This window comes from Lemur catta, chromosome 13 (genome assembly GCF_020740605.2).
Source record: "Lemur catta isolate mLemCat1 chromosome 13, mLemCat1.pri, whole genome shotgun sequence".
NCBI classification, from domain to species: domain Eukaryota; kingdom Metazoa; phylum Chordata; class Mammalia; order Primates; family Lemuridae; genus Lemur; species Lemur catta.
In genome coordinates, this window is record NC_059140.1 from 62,881,843 (window position 1) to 62,897,903 (window position 16,061).

The 16,061-nt window shown below is 37.6% G+C and overlaps 1 protein-coding gene across 2 annotated transcripts in view; it reads left to right on the forward strand.

Moving 5' to 3' along the window:
- Window positions 1-16,061, forward strand: part of LRCH1 (leucine rich repeats and calponin homology domain containing 1) — a 167,100-nt gene that overhangs the window by 127,904 nt on the left and 23,135 nt on the right. For both annotated transcript variants that reach the window (XM_045567279.1, XM_045567280.1), the window contains exons 14-16: window positions 2,898-2,951; window positions 3,653-3,725; window positions 13,820-13,929. In XM_045567279.1, the coding sequence (XP_045423235.1) occupies window positions 2,898-2,951; window positions 3,653-3,725; window positions 13,820-13,929 (237 nt within the window). The remainder of the gene's footprint in view (window positions 1-2,897; window positions 2,952-3,652; window positions 3,726-13,819; window positions 13,930-16,061) is intronic.

Consider the following 16,061-nt stretch of genomic DNA (forward strand, 5'->3'; position numbering starts at 1 on the left):
AGAAAAGTCTGGCAACCCAGGGCACCTAAATGTTAGCTGTTGGTCTCCTATGCTGTTATTGCTATTGGTGTGGTCTTTGGGCAGAATCACTGTACCACCTCTTCCCTGAGTGGAAGCATCACTGAATTACCCAGTAGTGACACTTTAGGAAGCCTTTTATTTTAGGCTGCCCTGGACCTGTTTCATCAAGCTCTCCATTTGAGATCAATCTCTGGGTCTTAACTACGAGCTGAAAACACTCCATCACTTAGGTAAACTGTGCATTATGTTCCTCTAAATGCACTTTCTTGTGCTTGTCTAAATTGAAACTCATCTGACACTTTTCTGCGTGCCCATAAAGCTTCATGGGGTTTTCCTGACAGTGAACCATGCTTGCTATCATTGTATTATGTGGAAAAGCCCAGTGTCCTCCTAAAGTAGGCAGTTTGACTTCCAAGCAATGTATCAATCATTCGGTCAGTTAGGCCACCCCAGCCTGTCTCTAACGATGAATCTGTTTGCTCCATCAGCCAACCTGCCATGTTTTAAACCAGCAGGTGTTAAGTTGCAGATCTGCACAAGGCCTGGTGCTCAGTGCTGTTGGGGCTTCCCAGCCAGCTACCGCACTCGTTCCTCCAGAGTGAATTTTCTGCTCTCATCCAGCAGATTGTATTACTATTCTGCATGCACAGGATATACCAGGTCCAACCTACCTCAGCACCTTTATTTAAGCCTGCTGCTTTAAAATGTCCTTGAACTTTCACTCTAGTAGAATTTGGAAAAGGCATATACCTGTGTCCATGATTTCAGGAGTACCAGGAAGACACAGATACTCCAAGGAAAAAATATAGCTCTACTGCATCTCCAACTTACAATGTTTTGTGTTATTTTAGTATAAGGTTTTTTTTTTTTTCATTTTTGTTTGAATGAAAAATCTGTCTGGTGTAAGGGATTCTTACTCTTTGTCTTCCTTCTCTGGGGCAATGCCTTGTCCTTGACAGAGACGTCTCCATGATTTTAAAAAGGGGTGGGGAAATAGCTGGCTCTGGTGGAAGAAGGAAAAGAAAAGAAAGTGCTCAGTGACATGGATGATGCAGAACTTAAAGATGAACCTCAATTTATGATTTGGTTATTTTTATATTTTCTCGGCATAATCTTGCATCAGTTAGCCAGTATTTGTTGAGTTTCTGTGCTGGATTCAGCTTTGTCTGTGGTGTAGAGGACTGGAATATGAAGGCTATGAAGTTTTCCTCACTTTTAAGGAGTTTTAAGAATTGCGGAGGAAAAAAGATTTGGATCTTGGAAAAATTTAGAGCAGAATATCAGCTGGTCTGCAATCCCAAGTCTGTTTTAGGTGCTCTGGGAGACTGGGGATGGATAGAGACTTTAAGGAGAGGGATGTTAGCTTAGACCTTTGAGCAGTTTTGGATTTGGAGCCATGGCCAGGAGACTGTTGAGCCAAGGCAGCCCGGCCGTGGGAGAGTCAGCGGGGTGTGGGAGCCGGGCGGAAAGGGGAGGCCAGGATTCTGAAGCGGTTTGTAATTGGTAGCACATCACATTGTCAGACTTTAAACATACTTTAGGTGACTGCTCACATGACGTGTGAGTAGCACTGGCATCCCTCCAGGACGAATTGCGACTTGCATGCTCCTACATAAATAATATTGAAGGTGGGGGAGGTGTCAGGGGAGGACAGGAAAAACTAGAGGAAGAGGTTGCTTCTAGAAAGAATCAAATCTGAAGTTACTTGTGAGCAGTTCTAACAAAGCCATTTCATTGGATAGAGATATTAATGATTTTTTTTTCTGAAAATATGTTTTTCCCTTGGATTTGTGTCCAAGTCCAGAATATTTTTTCATAGCATTCAACAATGAACAGGAACAAGCATCTTAAATTTACACTAATTTGGTGGCATATGTGAGGACATTTATATTAGCTATCACCCAGTTTTTTATTGGAGTGGATCTGTGGGGTTCTTAATTACTAGATAAAGAAGGCAGATCTAAGATGAACTAAAGTGCGTCTGTTTGGGCCTCTTGTTGCTGTGTGTCCCTTTCATGCTGGTTTGTCAGTATCCTGCCTTCAGCAACTGTTCTTCACCCTCTATGCTGTCTCCATGGACCATCTGGCCACGCTCATGGACTCACGCACCCCATAAATAATAAGGACTTTCAAATCTATAGCTCAGGCCCCTAATCCCTCCCCCGTTCCCAGTATTCAGAGTTCATCTCCAGGCCCCATAAGTATCTCATTCTCTGCATAGCTGAGTTGAAGCTGTCAACTTCCACTTGAACTGCTCCTATATTCTCAGTGGTATTCAGTGATGCCACCCCCTACCCAGTCATTCTTTCTGGAAACCAGTATGTCATCTTGACTATCCTCGGTGGCCAATTACAAATTCTGCATGCTTTACTGTAGAAAAATTTTCTCTTAACCAGTAGTTGCCAAAGCAAATTGATGTTGAACTGACAACATTAGATTTGCCCAGGTAATTTGGGGTCCAGACATGTGTATTGTATTTATTAAAAGCTCCCAGTGTGATTCTGCATATTTAGGAACAACTGCCTTGTACCATTTCTAAAAGTCCATAATTAAAATGGGGGTGGGAGCCAAGAGGCAGCTTGGTAACCTAGAAAGGTAAGCTGATGTCCACAAATACTTTGGGGTAAACTCTTTGCTGTGGAAAATTATTTATCTTAGTTTGTATAATGCTTTAGATGTATTTTGTTCTATGAATATAGCTGCATGTTTTCAGAAAATAGAAGTTGACCTACTTAGCTACTTAACACATTAATTCAACATATAGTCACTGTGTGCTGTGGGCCAGGGATGTGAGGGAAGAAAGAAAGATGCAGTTCTTGCCTCATGAGTTTCACAGGCTAATGGAACATAACAATGGCTTTTTCCCTCTTCTTAAGGTGCAAAGTGATCTAACATTAGAGAGTAATGGGAGCCAGTATTCTCCAAATGAGGTAAGTTTCCTGAAGATTAATGGAAGGTGAGGAATTTCATGAAGCCTGAATTGGAATGTCTTTTACAGAAATAGATAATCTAAGACTGTTGTGATTAATGAGTTTATCAAAGAGTCTCTGGGGAATCCGTCTCATGCTCAATAGCTACCATAGCCTTACCTGTTCATAGTTAAAGATTTTTATAAGATATTTCTTTGAAAACCAAATATGGGAACCTCTTTATAAGAAGACAGAATGAAAATCGCTCAAATAGGCAACATTTAGAATGTCTTGTTATCCATAAATGATTCAGCATGTGGTTTCTCTGTAGGTGAGACATCTGTTCAGTGTTACCTGTTTCCTCATCTCAGTGTGTTGTGAGAGTTTTCATCAGATGCGCCCTCTTTCTGTTATGGGGGGGTGTGCGCGCGCTCGAACGCACCCATGCACACAAGTGTGCTGGAGGAGAAGAGGATTGCCAATTTCATGTGATTGTAAAATATTTTTATAATGAGCCAATAAAAAATTGAATGGGTCACCGCAAAGCAATATTCTGTTGCTTATGCCACTTAAAATATTTGCAGCGTCATCTTTTTTAGCCAGGACTAATGCAGCCAATGCAAAAAGGTAGTGGTTTTATTATAATCCTTGAACGCAGAAAAGCACGCATAGTTTTACTTGTTTTTTTTTTTTTCTAATTGCCTTTCCTTCTAACACCACAGATCAGAGAGAACTCCCCTGCAGTCTCTCCTACCACAAACAGCACAGCTCCTTTTGGCCTGAAGCCTCGATCAGGTAAATGAAAGCCTCAGCCCATTCTGACACTAAATAACTCAGTGGTTTCTCTAGAGCCTTTTAAATGTATGCATTATCAATGTGAACATCCTTGTCGATTCTGCTGAGTTGAAATCCTGGCATCAGAACCTTGCTACAGCTGGGGGAGGCTAGAGTTTAGAGCTTTGTTTTCAGTGAATCAGCTAATGAATATCTTACCTTGCTTTGGAATCAAAGCAAAGGAAAAAAAGATGGGAGCAAGTAAGTGGAACATGTACGGTTTTGCACAAGGAAGATAAAATAACTGCCCCTTTGCCCCAGCGGTTCCTGGTGCTCTGCTGAGATAAAGGGTAGCCTTCCTCTGGGAGAGTGTCTCCTTTCTGAGACATCCTCATTTGCTTTCTGAGCCTGGTAGGTTCTATGTACTTACTCACTTAACGGGGTGATCATGTCAAGGCTTGCATGAGTGGTCAGGGGTCATTTAAAAAAAAAAGTCTTTTGGGAAAGCATTACCAACTTTAATTTGTTATTAGTTTATTTATAAAAGTAAATCGAAGCAATGTGCAGAACAACTATTGACGTTAAAAAGGACTCTATAGAAAAACGTGGTTCTTTTGATTTCTCCGTTTATTTAAAGTTCTTATGCTGCCTTCCTTCTTTTAGATCTTTCTTTGTTTTGATATTTTTGACTGTTTAGTATTTAGCCTGCACTCACTACTAATGCTTTTAAGCAAGTGCTGATAAAGGACTCAGGCATGTTTAAGCAAAAGCTGGTCAAGAACTCAGATGTTCTCAGGTTTTCCAGTAAGGCATTTTGACAACAGTGAGAGGTATACATATGTATATTTGGGAACCTGGGAAAAAAACAAACAAAAGATGATTCTTTAATAAAGGAAATGTTTTTCATTCTTGAAGCAAGTTGATTGATGGCTAACATGTAGCCAAGTGTGATGGTTTCCCGGCAGTTTGAACGGGCTGTTAGGACAAAAGCCATTTGAGAAAATGCTTGGATGTGACAAGAGTTAATGGGTGCTATAGGGGGAGCTAAATTGTACATGAAGTAAGACTCAAATGGCTGGCCTCTCGTGTTTGGAACTAAGTGAGCGTGACCAGATCTGGGCTGAGGGCCCTGAGCTGGGCTCCCAGTTCCATGGTCTCAGGTGTGTTCTGGGAGGAATGGAGGTGAGTATGGACAGGCCTTATCTATGCCTGCAGTGATAACCCGCAGGAGACTGACCTCTACACACTGAGGACGTCACATAGGGCTGCAGACTTCCTCCTCATCCTTGTAGGAAGTTTTGCACAATTTTAAAATAATTCATAATGGAGAAAATCAAAAGGTGAACGGATCTCCAAAGAATAATATTCTTTTGAATGTGCAACTTGCAATTTAGTTGTATAATTATTTCAGTGACTTTTTTATCCCTTTTATGGCGTCTAAACTTATCAAAGTTAAGGCTTACATTGTACTGGTACTGTTAAATCATTTCAAATTTTTTGCAGTGGTGAGAAATAAATGGAGTATTTATTTTAAATAGCAGAAAACAAAAATAATTTCCTTTCCAAGCTTTCAGCCGTTCTATAATGCTGACTAACCAATGTGGAAATTGTTCTAAATGTTGAAAGCTCGGTGGAGTTTGGTTGCTATAAATAATGTAGATTTATCTTCAGGAACATCAAGTGGCATGTTGGAACTTTACAAACTAGCATTATGTATTGGAATTTTTTTTTCCATTTGATTTAGTAATTTTTAAATAGTATGGTATCTATTTTTCACATTTTCTGGAAAATAGTACACCTGGTTATCTCAATTGGAGATCATATGATTAAAAAAGATAGATTTTTTTATTGTTTTAGAATGTTTAAAGCCAATTAATTTTTATTTCAAAATTAAGTATGTGGATTTATGTGATTTCTGTTATCAGTAAAAACAGACTGCTCAAGTTAGCAAGTTGGAATGAGAACTTAGATTCTTAAAGTGGGCTGACAGTTTTCTTCAAAATAAATATTTTTCTCTTCTCTTTTTTCCCTCCAAAGAAAGACAACTGCACATACCAAAATATTCATTCCAAGAACCATGTCCTTTTATTTTACTGGCCCTGCCTTATGATAGAATAAAAAATTACATAGATATTTCCTAAATATGGAATTATTATATGTATATTTACTGCAAAAATAAGGAATATCATTTCATAAATGACCAACTCAGAAATTATTAAAATTGATTGACATCTATTGTTTAATTGGGTTTGTTGTTAAATAGACTCTACTAGTGACCAAAATTGTTTGGGTTTTGGGGGGATTTTTTTCTTTACTGAGCAATATTGAAGACACTATTGAAAAGTATATGTCAAGGATTAAGGAAACAGTTGGCTAGATTCAGCTGTCAAGAATGCGTGACAGCAGACCTATAGATGTCTTTAAAAAGAAATTTTACTTTGCCTTGGGGAAAAGAAATCACTAATGGTAAACGATGATTCTATAATAGTTTTATTTCTAAATAATAGATATATTTACAGATATTAAGCTTTGTCCTGTGTGACCGAATTTTTTGTGTGAATCGTATTTGCTAAGATTGTTAGTTATTTAGAAAGTCTTTGAGAAAGGTATCTCGTAGCTCTTTTAGTATGTATCTACTTAACCTGTGGGTACTCTTTCTTTCTGCTGACCTGATTCATTAATGCTCTAAAGGCTGTGGGCTTGCGGAACTGTTAAGATTAACGATATTAACTGCATGCAAAGTATATGTTGATGAGTACTAACACTCAGTTTTTATCATTCTTTTTATTCCATGCGCCATCTTTCATTCTTCTCCTGTATTGTACATTTGAAATTAAACCCCATATAAATGAAATCCACTCTCCATTTCCATATAAACCCTATGCCATTTGTGAAATGCTGCTGCCCCTTTGGTTTTTCCTGGTCCTTGTGCAACTGTACGCGGACTGGCTCTCTGGCTCCCCTGCAGACCCAGCCCTCATTCTTCCTCCTATCTCCTTCAACACACTTACACAGGCACAGACATGGGACAGCTCTAGCTACAGTGTTCCATCTGAAGGAGACAGTGACAATGGTAGGTGGCTTTGTACCTATTCTCTGATGTTCTCATTAATAAGCCAGTGAGAATATTGAACGTTCTGTTCTGTGCAGCGAAGATAGAGTGTATTTTCCTGCATGCTTGATACAAGAGATAATGAGTAAGCCTAGAAAATGAAGTCCAGAAAAGTGCATGTGGAGTGTTCTCCAGCAGCTTGTCAAACTACAGTTTAATTATCTTGAATATTCTGAATTTGGGGAAAACTTTTTAATACTCTCTTTCCTACCTTTTCTGCTTGGGTTTTTTGGTTTGCTTGTTTACCAAGTTTTGGGGTCTACACATTTGGATTATCTCTGTTTGCTCCTACATCTGAACTAAATGCTTTTAGAGTTTGACCTTTTATTATTTATGCTTACCATATGAGAGTTTTAAGGTAATTAAAATGTACTGCAGCTGATCCTAGAGTGTTGCACTGAAAATAATGTTAATGTTGAGAAATTTCTAAAGATGAAGAGAAATCATTTGCCTTCTCCTTTTTTTTTCCAAATTATTTGCATGTTTTGATCTTTGACACCTTGTATGTAAGTTCATCTGTATAATATTCATTAATAGTAACTTGGCCTGAGAATCAAATGTATAAATAAACAAATGAGGACACTGAGCTAGGATTAATGTAGATATCTTTTAATTTTGTGCCATTAAATAGCCTAAGAGATGAAAATAAAATAAATATGTTTAGTTAGATCTACATACCACATATATCTTAATCTCCATTCTAGACTCATGCTAGTTCAGATTTTAAACATTTTACTTCAAAATACAAAGTGATTGTAGTCATGTTAAATGAAACAGAGAGCATGACTTACAGGGAAGGGAGATGTGAGGTATCCCCACAATGCAAACCCAATGGAAAAATATATTTTCTGATAATACTTATCTTTTTATCTAACTGTTATAGGTAATACTTGGAAAATGTGTATGAAAACACTTGCTGTGATTTTTAGTTAAAATTCAACCAAAATGCTTTTACAATTTCCTTATGTGGAAGGTTAGTGAATACTTTGGCAGGTTAGTTCTAAAAGTAATGTGAACATTTCATAGCTATCTAAATTTTTTAACTGAAAATAAGTACGATTAAAGAACAATAATCTTGAAACCAAAGGCCCTCCTTATATCATCCTGTTTTAAATTCTAAAAGTTGAAGAGGGCTAGATGGAAACTTTCTTGATAAAGAGTTCCTTTACTTATAAATTATAAAAAAAAAAAAGAGGAGGGAGGCATTTTTGTTTTTCAGAAAGCATAGCTATTTATGGGTCTGATGTTGTCTGAAGGAAATAAGGCCTAGAATGAAAGATTTATGTGTGGTTTGGTATTTCCTTAGGAATGATATCCGAAACCAAAGGACTTTTTTTAAAGTTGGGAAAGAATTAGATGTGTTATGTAGCGGTAGAATTTCTATCCTTATGGATGAACTGACTATAACCAGAAACGTGCGGTGAGCTGCCCAGGTCACGACACTGCAGGGCAGAGGTGGAGGTGAGATCAAGAGCTACTAACTCTTGAGTCATCCCTACCACAACATTCTACAGATGTTTATAGAGGACACTAGATACAGAGTATTAAGCCAGGCTGCCTTCTTTTTATTAAAAATTCTAAGATTTCTAGAGATAACAATCATTGTGAAAATGTTTCTAAAAATAGAATACTTTTTGCAATAATTATTTGGTATTTTTTCCATGAGTGAAAACTCCAGGGATTTCACATGCAGCTATGATCCTGTATCACAATAATAATAAAGGCATTGTTTTCAATATTCACGTGGCTGTGTCAGTCATGTCAGATGTTTAGCGGTTGTCATTATTCCCTACTTGCAATTTGTATCTGCTGTGCCTCGGGCAACAGAAAATTTTCTGGGCAGAAACAGTCTTTACAAATATTTGTGCATATTCCCAGATTTGATCTTTTATGTAGATCTTCATTCTCTTTGTTCTAGACTTCGCCTTGTGATTGGAATACATTTTCCAACACATTTTTTAAATTAAAGAAGCTGCACTCTATGACTACAAGTCTGTGAGCTGGTGTCGTGAGAGGGACACAGCCTACTTTTTGTGTCTTCCTACTGGTTCCTCTTCAGTTGAGGATACCGTTTAGCGACCTCTCTTGGCATTTCAAAGCTGATTACAACATCAGTTTTGTTTCCTCATGTTTTCTCCATTATTCAGTATCTGCAGCTACCTTTGTAAATAACCTTCGGCAGTAAACAGCATCTTATTACCAACTCAGCCGAACATAATGTAACTTGACTTTCATTCATATTTTTTAGTTGTTATTCGTGGTAAAGTTGTCGTTTTTATACCTTGTTCACTGTCCTTCTTTATTCCCCTTTTATTTCAATTCTTTCGAATATTTTATTCCAGTTCTATCTCATTTTAAATTCCCTGTTCTCTCTAAAACTTATTCTTCAAAGAGATTTTTAAAGATGGCAACTGGCTAGAAGTTCCTCAGGAGTTTGAATTCCCACAGTCCCCAAAGTTCTGCCTCCTGGATGGGCAGAGGAGCATGTGGAACTTGGCCTGGAGATCTTCCCACGCCTGGAACTGGGTGCGCAGTCCCACCTCAGTTTGTTCTCAACCTGAAAACTTCCGCGTTAAACTTCCGCGTTCCCTTGCTCTGTGCCCTCTCACCGAATCTCTCTTGTTCCCCTTCACTTTTAAGTTTAAAACCCCTCCTGGCTTCTTTTAGATCACTTTTGCTTTTTCATTTGTAATGAATTGGTAGGTGCTAACTTTATACTTATTGAAAAATTGATCTTTAAATTATGACCAGAGAATGAATGAATGGGCATATTCATCTTGAGCCAGTGTACAGACATTTTCCTTAATTTTTTACAATAATCTTGTGCTACAGGTATTATGTTCCCCATGATAATAATGAGTAAACTGTGGAACTGGGAAGCTTTTCAGTGGTTCTCAATTCAGCTTTTGTGTTAGAATCACCTGGGTGTTTTTAAAACTAGAGATACCTAAGCTCCACACTCAGAGATGCTCATTTATTTGGTGTAGAATTGAGAGTAAGCACTGATAGGTTTTTTTTTAATCTAAAGCACATGATATTTTTTCAAAGCTACCATATTGCTGCCCTTGACTTTGTATATCTTTAACAGCCTACCCAGTGGAGATTCTTAATTTCCAACGGAAGTTTGAGAGCCATATTTCAAAATCTCGTATTTCCACAGAGAAGAAATCTCTGCTTGAGTTAAATTTAGGTCATGAAGGATAATAACATAGGTTGATTTTTTTTATACGAAGAGTGCATTCCATGCAATAATTAAGTGATAAAGTACATTTGGGACAATTTTTAGAGCATTGGGCTTGCTTTCTTTGCTTAACTGAAAGATGTTCTTACAGTTAGAGAAAGGATTTCTTGTACCCATCCTTAAATGTCTATCAAGTGCCTATTATGTGCTAGGCATGAAGCTCATTACTATGGACACAGCTCTGAAAAAGGCAGCCAAGATCTGCTGAGATTCATGGAACTTTTATTTCAGAGTCTAATACATTCAAACATGGAAACTAAGCTTAGGAGATTTTTTATGAGAGGAAAAGTTCAGATGACTGATGATTAGGACAGGATAATGTCTGCAAGCCACTCTACAAATAGACTGATGTTTGAATGAGGGAGTTTTTGAAACACTTGTTTCATTTATTCATTCAACAACTCATCTTGCCCAACTCATAGCTTTGTGGGGCAGGGGCAGGTGGTACTAGTTGGAAACAGACATTAAACTCTTAACAATCTATAATGGAAAGAACTATAGCTCTACTGTTAGAAAGTGGTGAGTGTCACAGGAGAGACAGATGAAGAATTTTGTAGTTTGCAGGAGACAGAAATTATTCCCAGCTCAGGGATGAGGGTGGGGAGGAGGGTGAAAGGAAATGTAGAGATAATGGAAAAATCAGTAGAATTTGACCTGCACCTGCAAGGGTGAGTTCGATATTCTGCACAAGATCGCTCACCATTCCCAGCAGGGCACCTGTTCATCTCTCCTGCTAAATAAATTACATACATGAACAAATCTTCATTTAAATGTTACTTCTTTGACATATAGTAATTAAACTGTAAGTTTAGCTTAAGCAGGACTCTTTTTTTTCCCCTTTATCTTAAATCAGCCTACCTCCCTGTCTCTTCCTACACACACAGACACACACACACACACTCACAACCACTCATACACACACTGTTCTCTTGCCACTAATTTTCCCTTCTTATTTACATCTAAACAGTCAGGGGTAGTTTGATTTGAAAAACAGGTGCTCACCGTGGGGCTACTCCTTAATATTGTCTCATAGCCTCAAGCTAAACTTTTATTCTCCTGGATTATGTAAGGGAGTTCTTGAAATTTAGTGACATGAAATTAAGGAAAATCAGAATAATTCTATTATAGATCAATTTCCTGAAGGCTTGACTGGTCACTGGATTTATTATTTAAATAGGACTTGAAAGAAAAAAAAAAAAACTAGTAATATAATCAGTGCTACCTTACTGGCCCCAGTAAAATGATTCTGTTGTATCAAACCCAGCAAAATAAGCATTTGTGTGCTTGGTAGGCTTATTATGAGCCTAAATAGATTATTTTAAATTCTCATATATTTCATAGTAATTAATGCACTTAGAAAACTAGTAGTAAGATAGTCATGGTTTCCAATAATTTTATGTACATTTGAAGTGCTCACTTTAAAAAACCACAGTTCAAGTGTTGTTTTTTTTTTAACACTTTTTAATTGCCTAACATTCATAGGGCAAATGCCCAAACGTGCATGTTGTGTTTTTAACCTGCGCAGGAATTTAAAATGAAAAACGATTCCAGGAAATTAAAACCCAGACACCACTCATTATCCTGAAATCTCACACAGTGCTCTAATAAGGCCTAGATACTCAAATTGTGCTCTGTTGAACAAAAGCTCATGGGTCATTTAACTTCCTGATAGTTTCATATTCAGAATGAAATATGCCAATAAAAACATATTGAAAATATTAAACACGCTGTATTAGATGAGATTACCCCCAGAAAAAAAAAGGGCAAAAAAGACTTGTTTAAGCGATGTTGAGGCGCCCCCTGCTGGCGCATGTGTGTATTACCCAATTCTACCCACATTCCTTGACTTTTTTGGTAAAATTTGGTTGACTCTTGTTTGTGGGTATGAATTATTTCTAGATTTTACCTTTTTATATATTTCTCTTCTGGTTTCTATGCTTAAATAGGTAGGTTTTTTGTTGTTGTTTCGCTTGAGATGGTGTAAAGGCAAGTTAAACTCATTCTCCAATTTCTTCCATGCTTCTTAGTTTGCAAAATTTTTCCTTGTTTCCCTTTGCTCCGTGAACTTTTCATCATTCCCTGTCTGGCCATTCTGTCCTTCTTTTGAGGGCTATGGCTTTGTTTTTTTTAACCAATTGGACTCACTTCCTGTGAGGTTTGGGTTTCGTGGGACTTGGCGACAGCCCTTCTGTGACATGCCTTTGACTCTTTTTGCCTGTGACTTCCCTCGGTGGTGTCCGGCAGAGGCCCCGGCCACAAGCTGACGCCTCTCTGCGGTTCTGGAAGGCGAAAGGCTTATGTACATTAGATCATCCTCTTTCTTCAGGAACTGTACAGTCAAGGATTTAAGATATGTCCACTTTCTCCTCTTCCATAGAGTATCAGAATGCTGATGCAAATATCCTAGAACTAATTTAGAAATAAAATACTGAGATGTGAGAAGCATAATGCATGTTCAGAGGTACACATGAGATTAAAATGATGTATTAATAGTTAAGCAAACACAGGATTTTTTATTATATGGAATATATACTTGAGTCTTTTATCCAAAGTATTAATATTATATTTGTAAACTATATTTATTTTTAAAAACCTAATACATTGAAATAATTCCTAAAGTGGCCCATAGGAAATGTTTGTCAGGATAGAATAAAAGTTGCATGCTGTTTTTTTGACATTAAGTTATAGTGATTGAAACTACTGCAATTGCAGTACACCAGTGTAGCCTTTTATGCAGTATTGACTTCTAAAATTGGAGTTTCCTGCCCAAAATCTTCTGAAGGACTTCCCTTCCCCACCCCAATCTGGGCTGTTAACAGCTTTTTGTTCCCTCTGTGTGCATAGAAAGTTGATAGTCTAAGACAAAAATTTCTAAGAAGACAGAAATTTAAGTTTAGATCTGCCCTGGGCTTTCTAGCATAAAAATTAATTAATGCGCTTGCCAGAATCACTCTTCCATATAGAATATTTTTACCTTCTTGATTGGTCTTTAAAACATGTTAGTCTTCAGAGGTTAAGAGCGTGCATTTTCTTCACTCCTTATAGAGGGAGCACACTGCTAGTTGCTATTCTTGGAGGTTGTAACTTTAAGGACCTGAAGCCACTGATGATCTCTTAAGCTGTCTCTAATCTTGCCAGCCTTTCTAAAAGAAGTCTGTGCTCATCTCCAGAGAGCTAACTTTTTGGATACCCTGTCAGGGACAGGTTAGGAGGCAGAATTTTTCCACTTCACACTCGGATATGTAATCCTTGTATCATCACTTAGTTCTTAACCCATCACTTAGTTCTTAACCCAGAAAAATTTTATGCCAACAAAAACATTAATCTGTGCTTATTTTTAATAAGCAAAACAATTCTAGAGCCATCTATTTGAAAGAAATTTTCTGAATTTAATGAAAAGTTTGTAAGTGTAAATTAAAACTTAGAATGAAAACAGTGGAAAGGTGAGAAAGAAAGGCCATCTGTCAGAGAAGTGGCCTGGAATGGTCCCAACAATGACAGACCCTTCCCCGGATTCGGTTTATTATCACCAAAAAATACAGCTTGTTAGTCCACACAATCCAGTGTCGTTTAAAACATAATCTCTTTTAGAGTACTCGAATCAAACTTTCCCTGTGAAATCAGAATTTCTTTTGTTTCTTCGAGTGGCAAATGAATTATTTTCAATACATAAAAACACTGTTTAGTTTTAATATGAATAGTGCTATGTGGCAACTTGTATAAGGCACTACATAAAAACTTTTTTTTCCCTTTCTATTGTAGTGTTTCTAAGACCTCAGAGAAATTTGGAATCTATAGACCCACAGTTTACAATCCGGAGGAAAATGGAACAGATGAGAGAAGAAAAAGAGCTGGTGGAACAACTCCGTGAGGTACCCAAGAAATATTATGTAACTAAGGAATAATTTTCAGAAGTGAAGCAACATTCTATATTTTTTAAAAATAGGGCCAGGCACAGTGGCTTGTACCTATAATCCCAGCATTTGGGGAGGCTGAGGTGAGGGGATCACTTGAGGCCAGGAGTTCAAGACCAGCCTGGACAACATAGCAAGACTCCATCTCTATAAAAAATTTAAAAAGTTAGCCAGATCTGGTGGCTAGTGACCAGATCTGTACTCCTAGTGACTTGGGAAGCTGAGACGGAGGATCCCTTAAGCCCAGGAGTTCCACGTTCACAGTGAGCTGTGATGGTGCCACTGCACTCCAGCCTGGGTAACAGCATGGGACTCCGTCTCTACCTTTAAAAAAATAGGACTTTGAAGTATTGCAAACAATCCTAGATTCACATCTAGCTAGGTCACTTACTGACTGACCAATATTGGGCAAGTCATATAACAACACTGAGTCTCAGTCTCTTCCTGTACTAAAAACTAGTTCTAATCTACTTTAGTGGGGTTTTGTGAGGAATATATTAATATGAGATAATGTAAGGAAAAATACTTAATATATATGTATAAATACTAGCACTATTTTAATTCAGGTATACTTTAAAATAATGCCCTGTCATTTATTTACTTAATAATAATATTACATTAATTTAAAGATATTTAGACTTATCCTCATTTTGTACCCCAAAGTGGTCAGAGCTTTTAAAGTAATCATTCAATGGACAAACCATCTGAGTTCCTACCAAGGATGAAGTCATGTGCTGGGTGCCATAGATTTCAAGCTTGGTGATGGCAGGGACCATGGCTGTCTTATTCCTTTTGCATTTCTCAGTTCCTGGTGGGCACTCTGTAGATGGTTGTCCACCCACATGGAAGATTAAATAACAGCACAGAGGCCAGTTACCGAGGAAGAAGACATTGGTGTTAGTTATTAAGGGCAGCACATTATGAATTGCTACATAAGTGCTTTATGTTCCAAGAGAAGTACCATAGCTCTTAACTAGAAAAGTATAAGAAATCTTTTTGGAGGAGATACATTTTATGTTAAATCTTCTCCTTTCAGTAACTAATGTTTATTGACTGCCATTCCAGGCAATGGACATAGGGAGAGAACAAGAAGGTCCCTGCTGTTATGAAGCTTATAGTCTATTGGGAAGAGATAGTAAATAAGAAGGAAACAAATAAATATGCAATTTTAGATAGTATTGAGTTATACAAATGAGCAATGAAGCCTGTGAATAAAATTTAAATTAAATTAAGGTACATTGGCATCTTTGTTATAGCAAATGGTACTCTATATATGGTTTAGCAGGTGGTAGGTGGTCCAGAGGAAAGAAAAAAAAACAACTTTACCACCACTTTAAGCCATGGTGGTTGATTCAACAAGCACAAGGGGGGAAAGTCAGACCCCTGTCATTTAGAGTATTTGGATGTGCTGTAAACTTGGAAGGCGAACTTTGCAAGATCTATGCCAATAAGACCAGAAGCTAAGATATGCCTCTCAAAGAGTGATACCTTATAATTTTATCTTAGGCATGGGTCATATTGATCAGTTATGTTTTAATTTCGTGACATAAAATTAGGGACTGAAAGAGTACTTTAAGAAATGTGTCTACAAACAGTACGATTCTGCAAGATATTTATGTAACACTATTCTGTCATATGCACTTTTTTTTAAGTGTTCACGTATTGTAAATCACCAAATTAATTCGTCCTTTCATAGAGCATTATCCAGTTAAAAGGAGTTTCTGTTGCAAAGCAGAAACTTTTATCTGAGGTTTTAAAAATGATTTACAAGAGGATGAAGTAGACATACTTTTCCCTTTCCCTCCCACTAAATGCACTTAAACTCCTAGACATTATATATAAAGCAAACAGAAGAACACTCTGAAAGGTAAAGAGAAGAAAGCCGACTGGCCAGGGTCCTTGGGACTTGAGGAGCAGCATGAGAATGAGCTCCACGGGCTTGCTTTTTGCCTCCTGTATCTCAGACTTGGAGGGATCCTCGTGGTGTTGAGAATGTTGTGTGTCTTGACTCTATCGACGTCAATATCCTGGTTGTCTTTTTGCAAGTTGTTACCACTGGGGGAAACTGGACACAGGATATGTGGAATCTC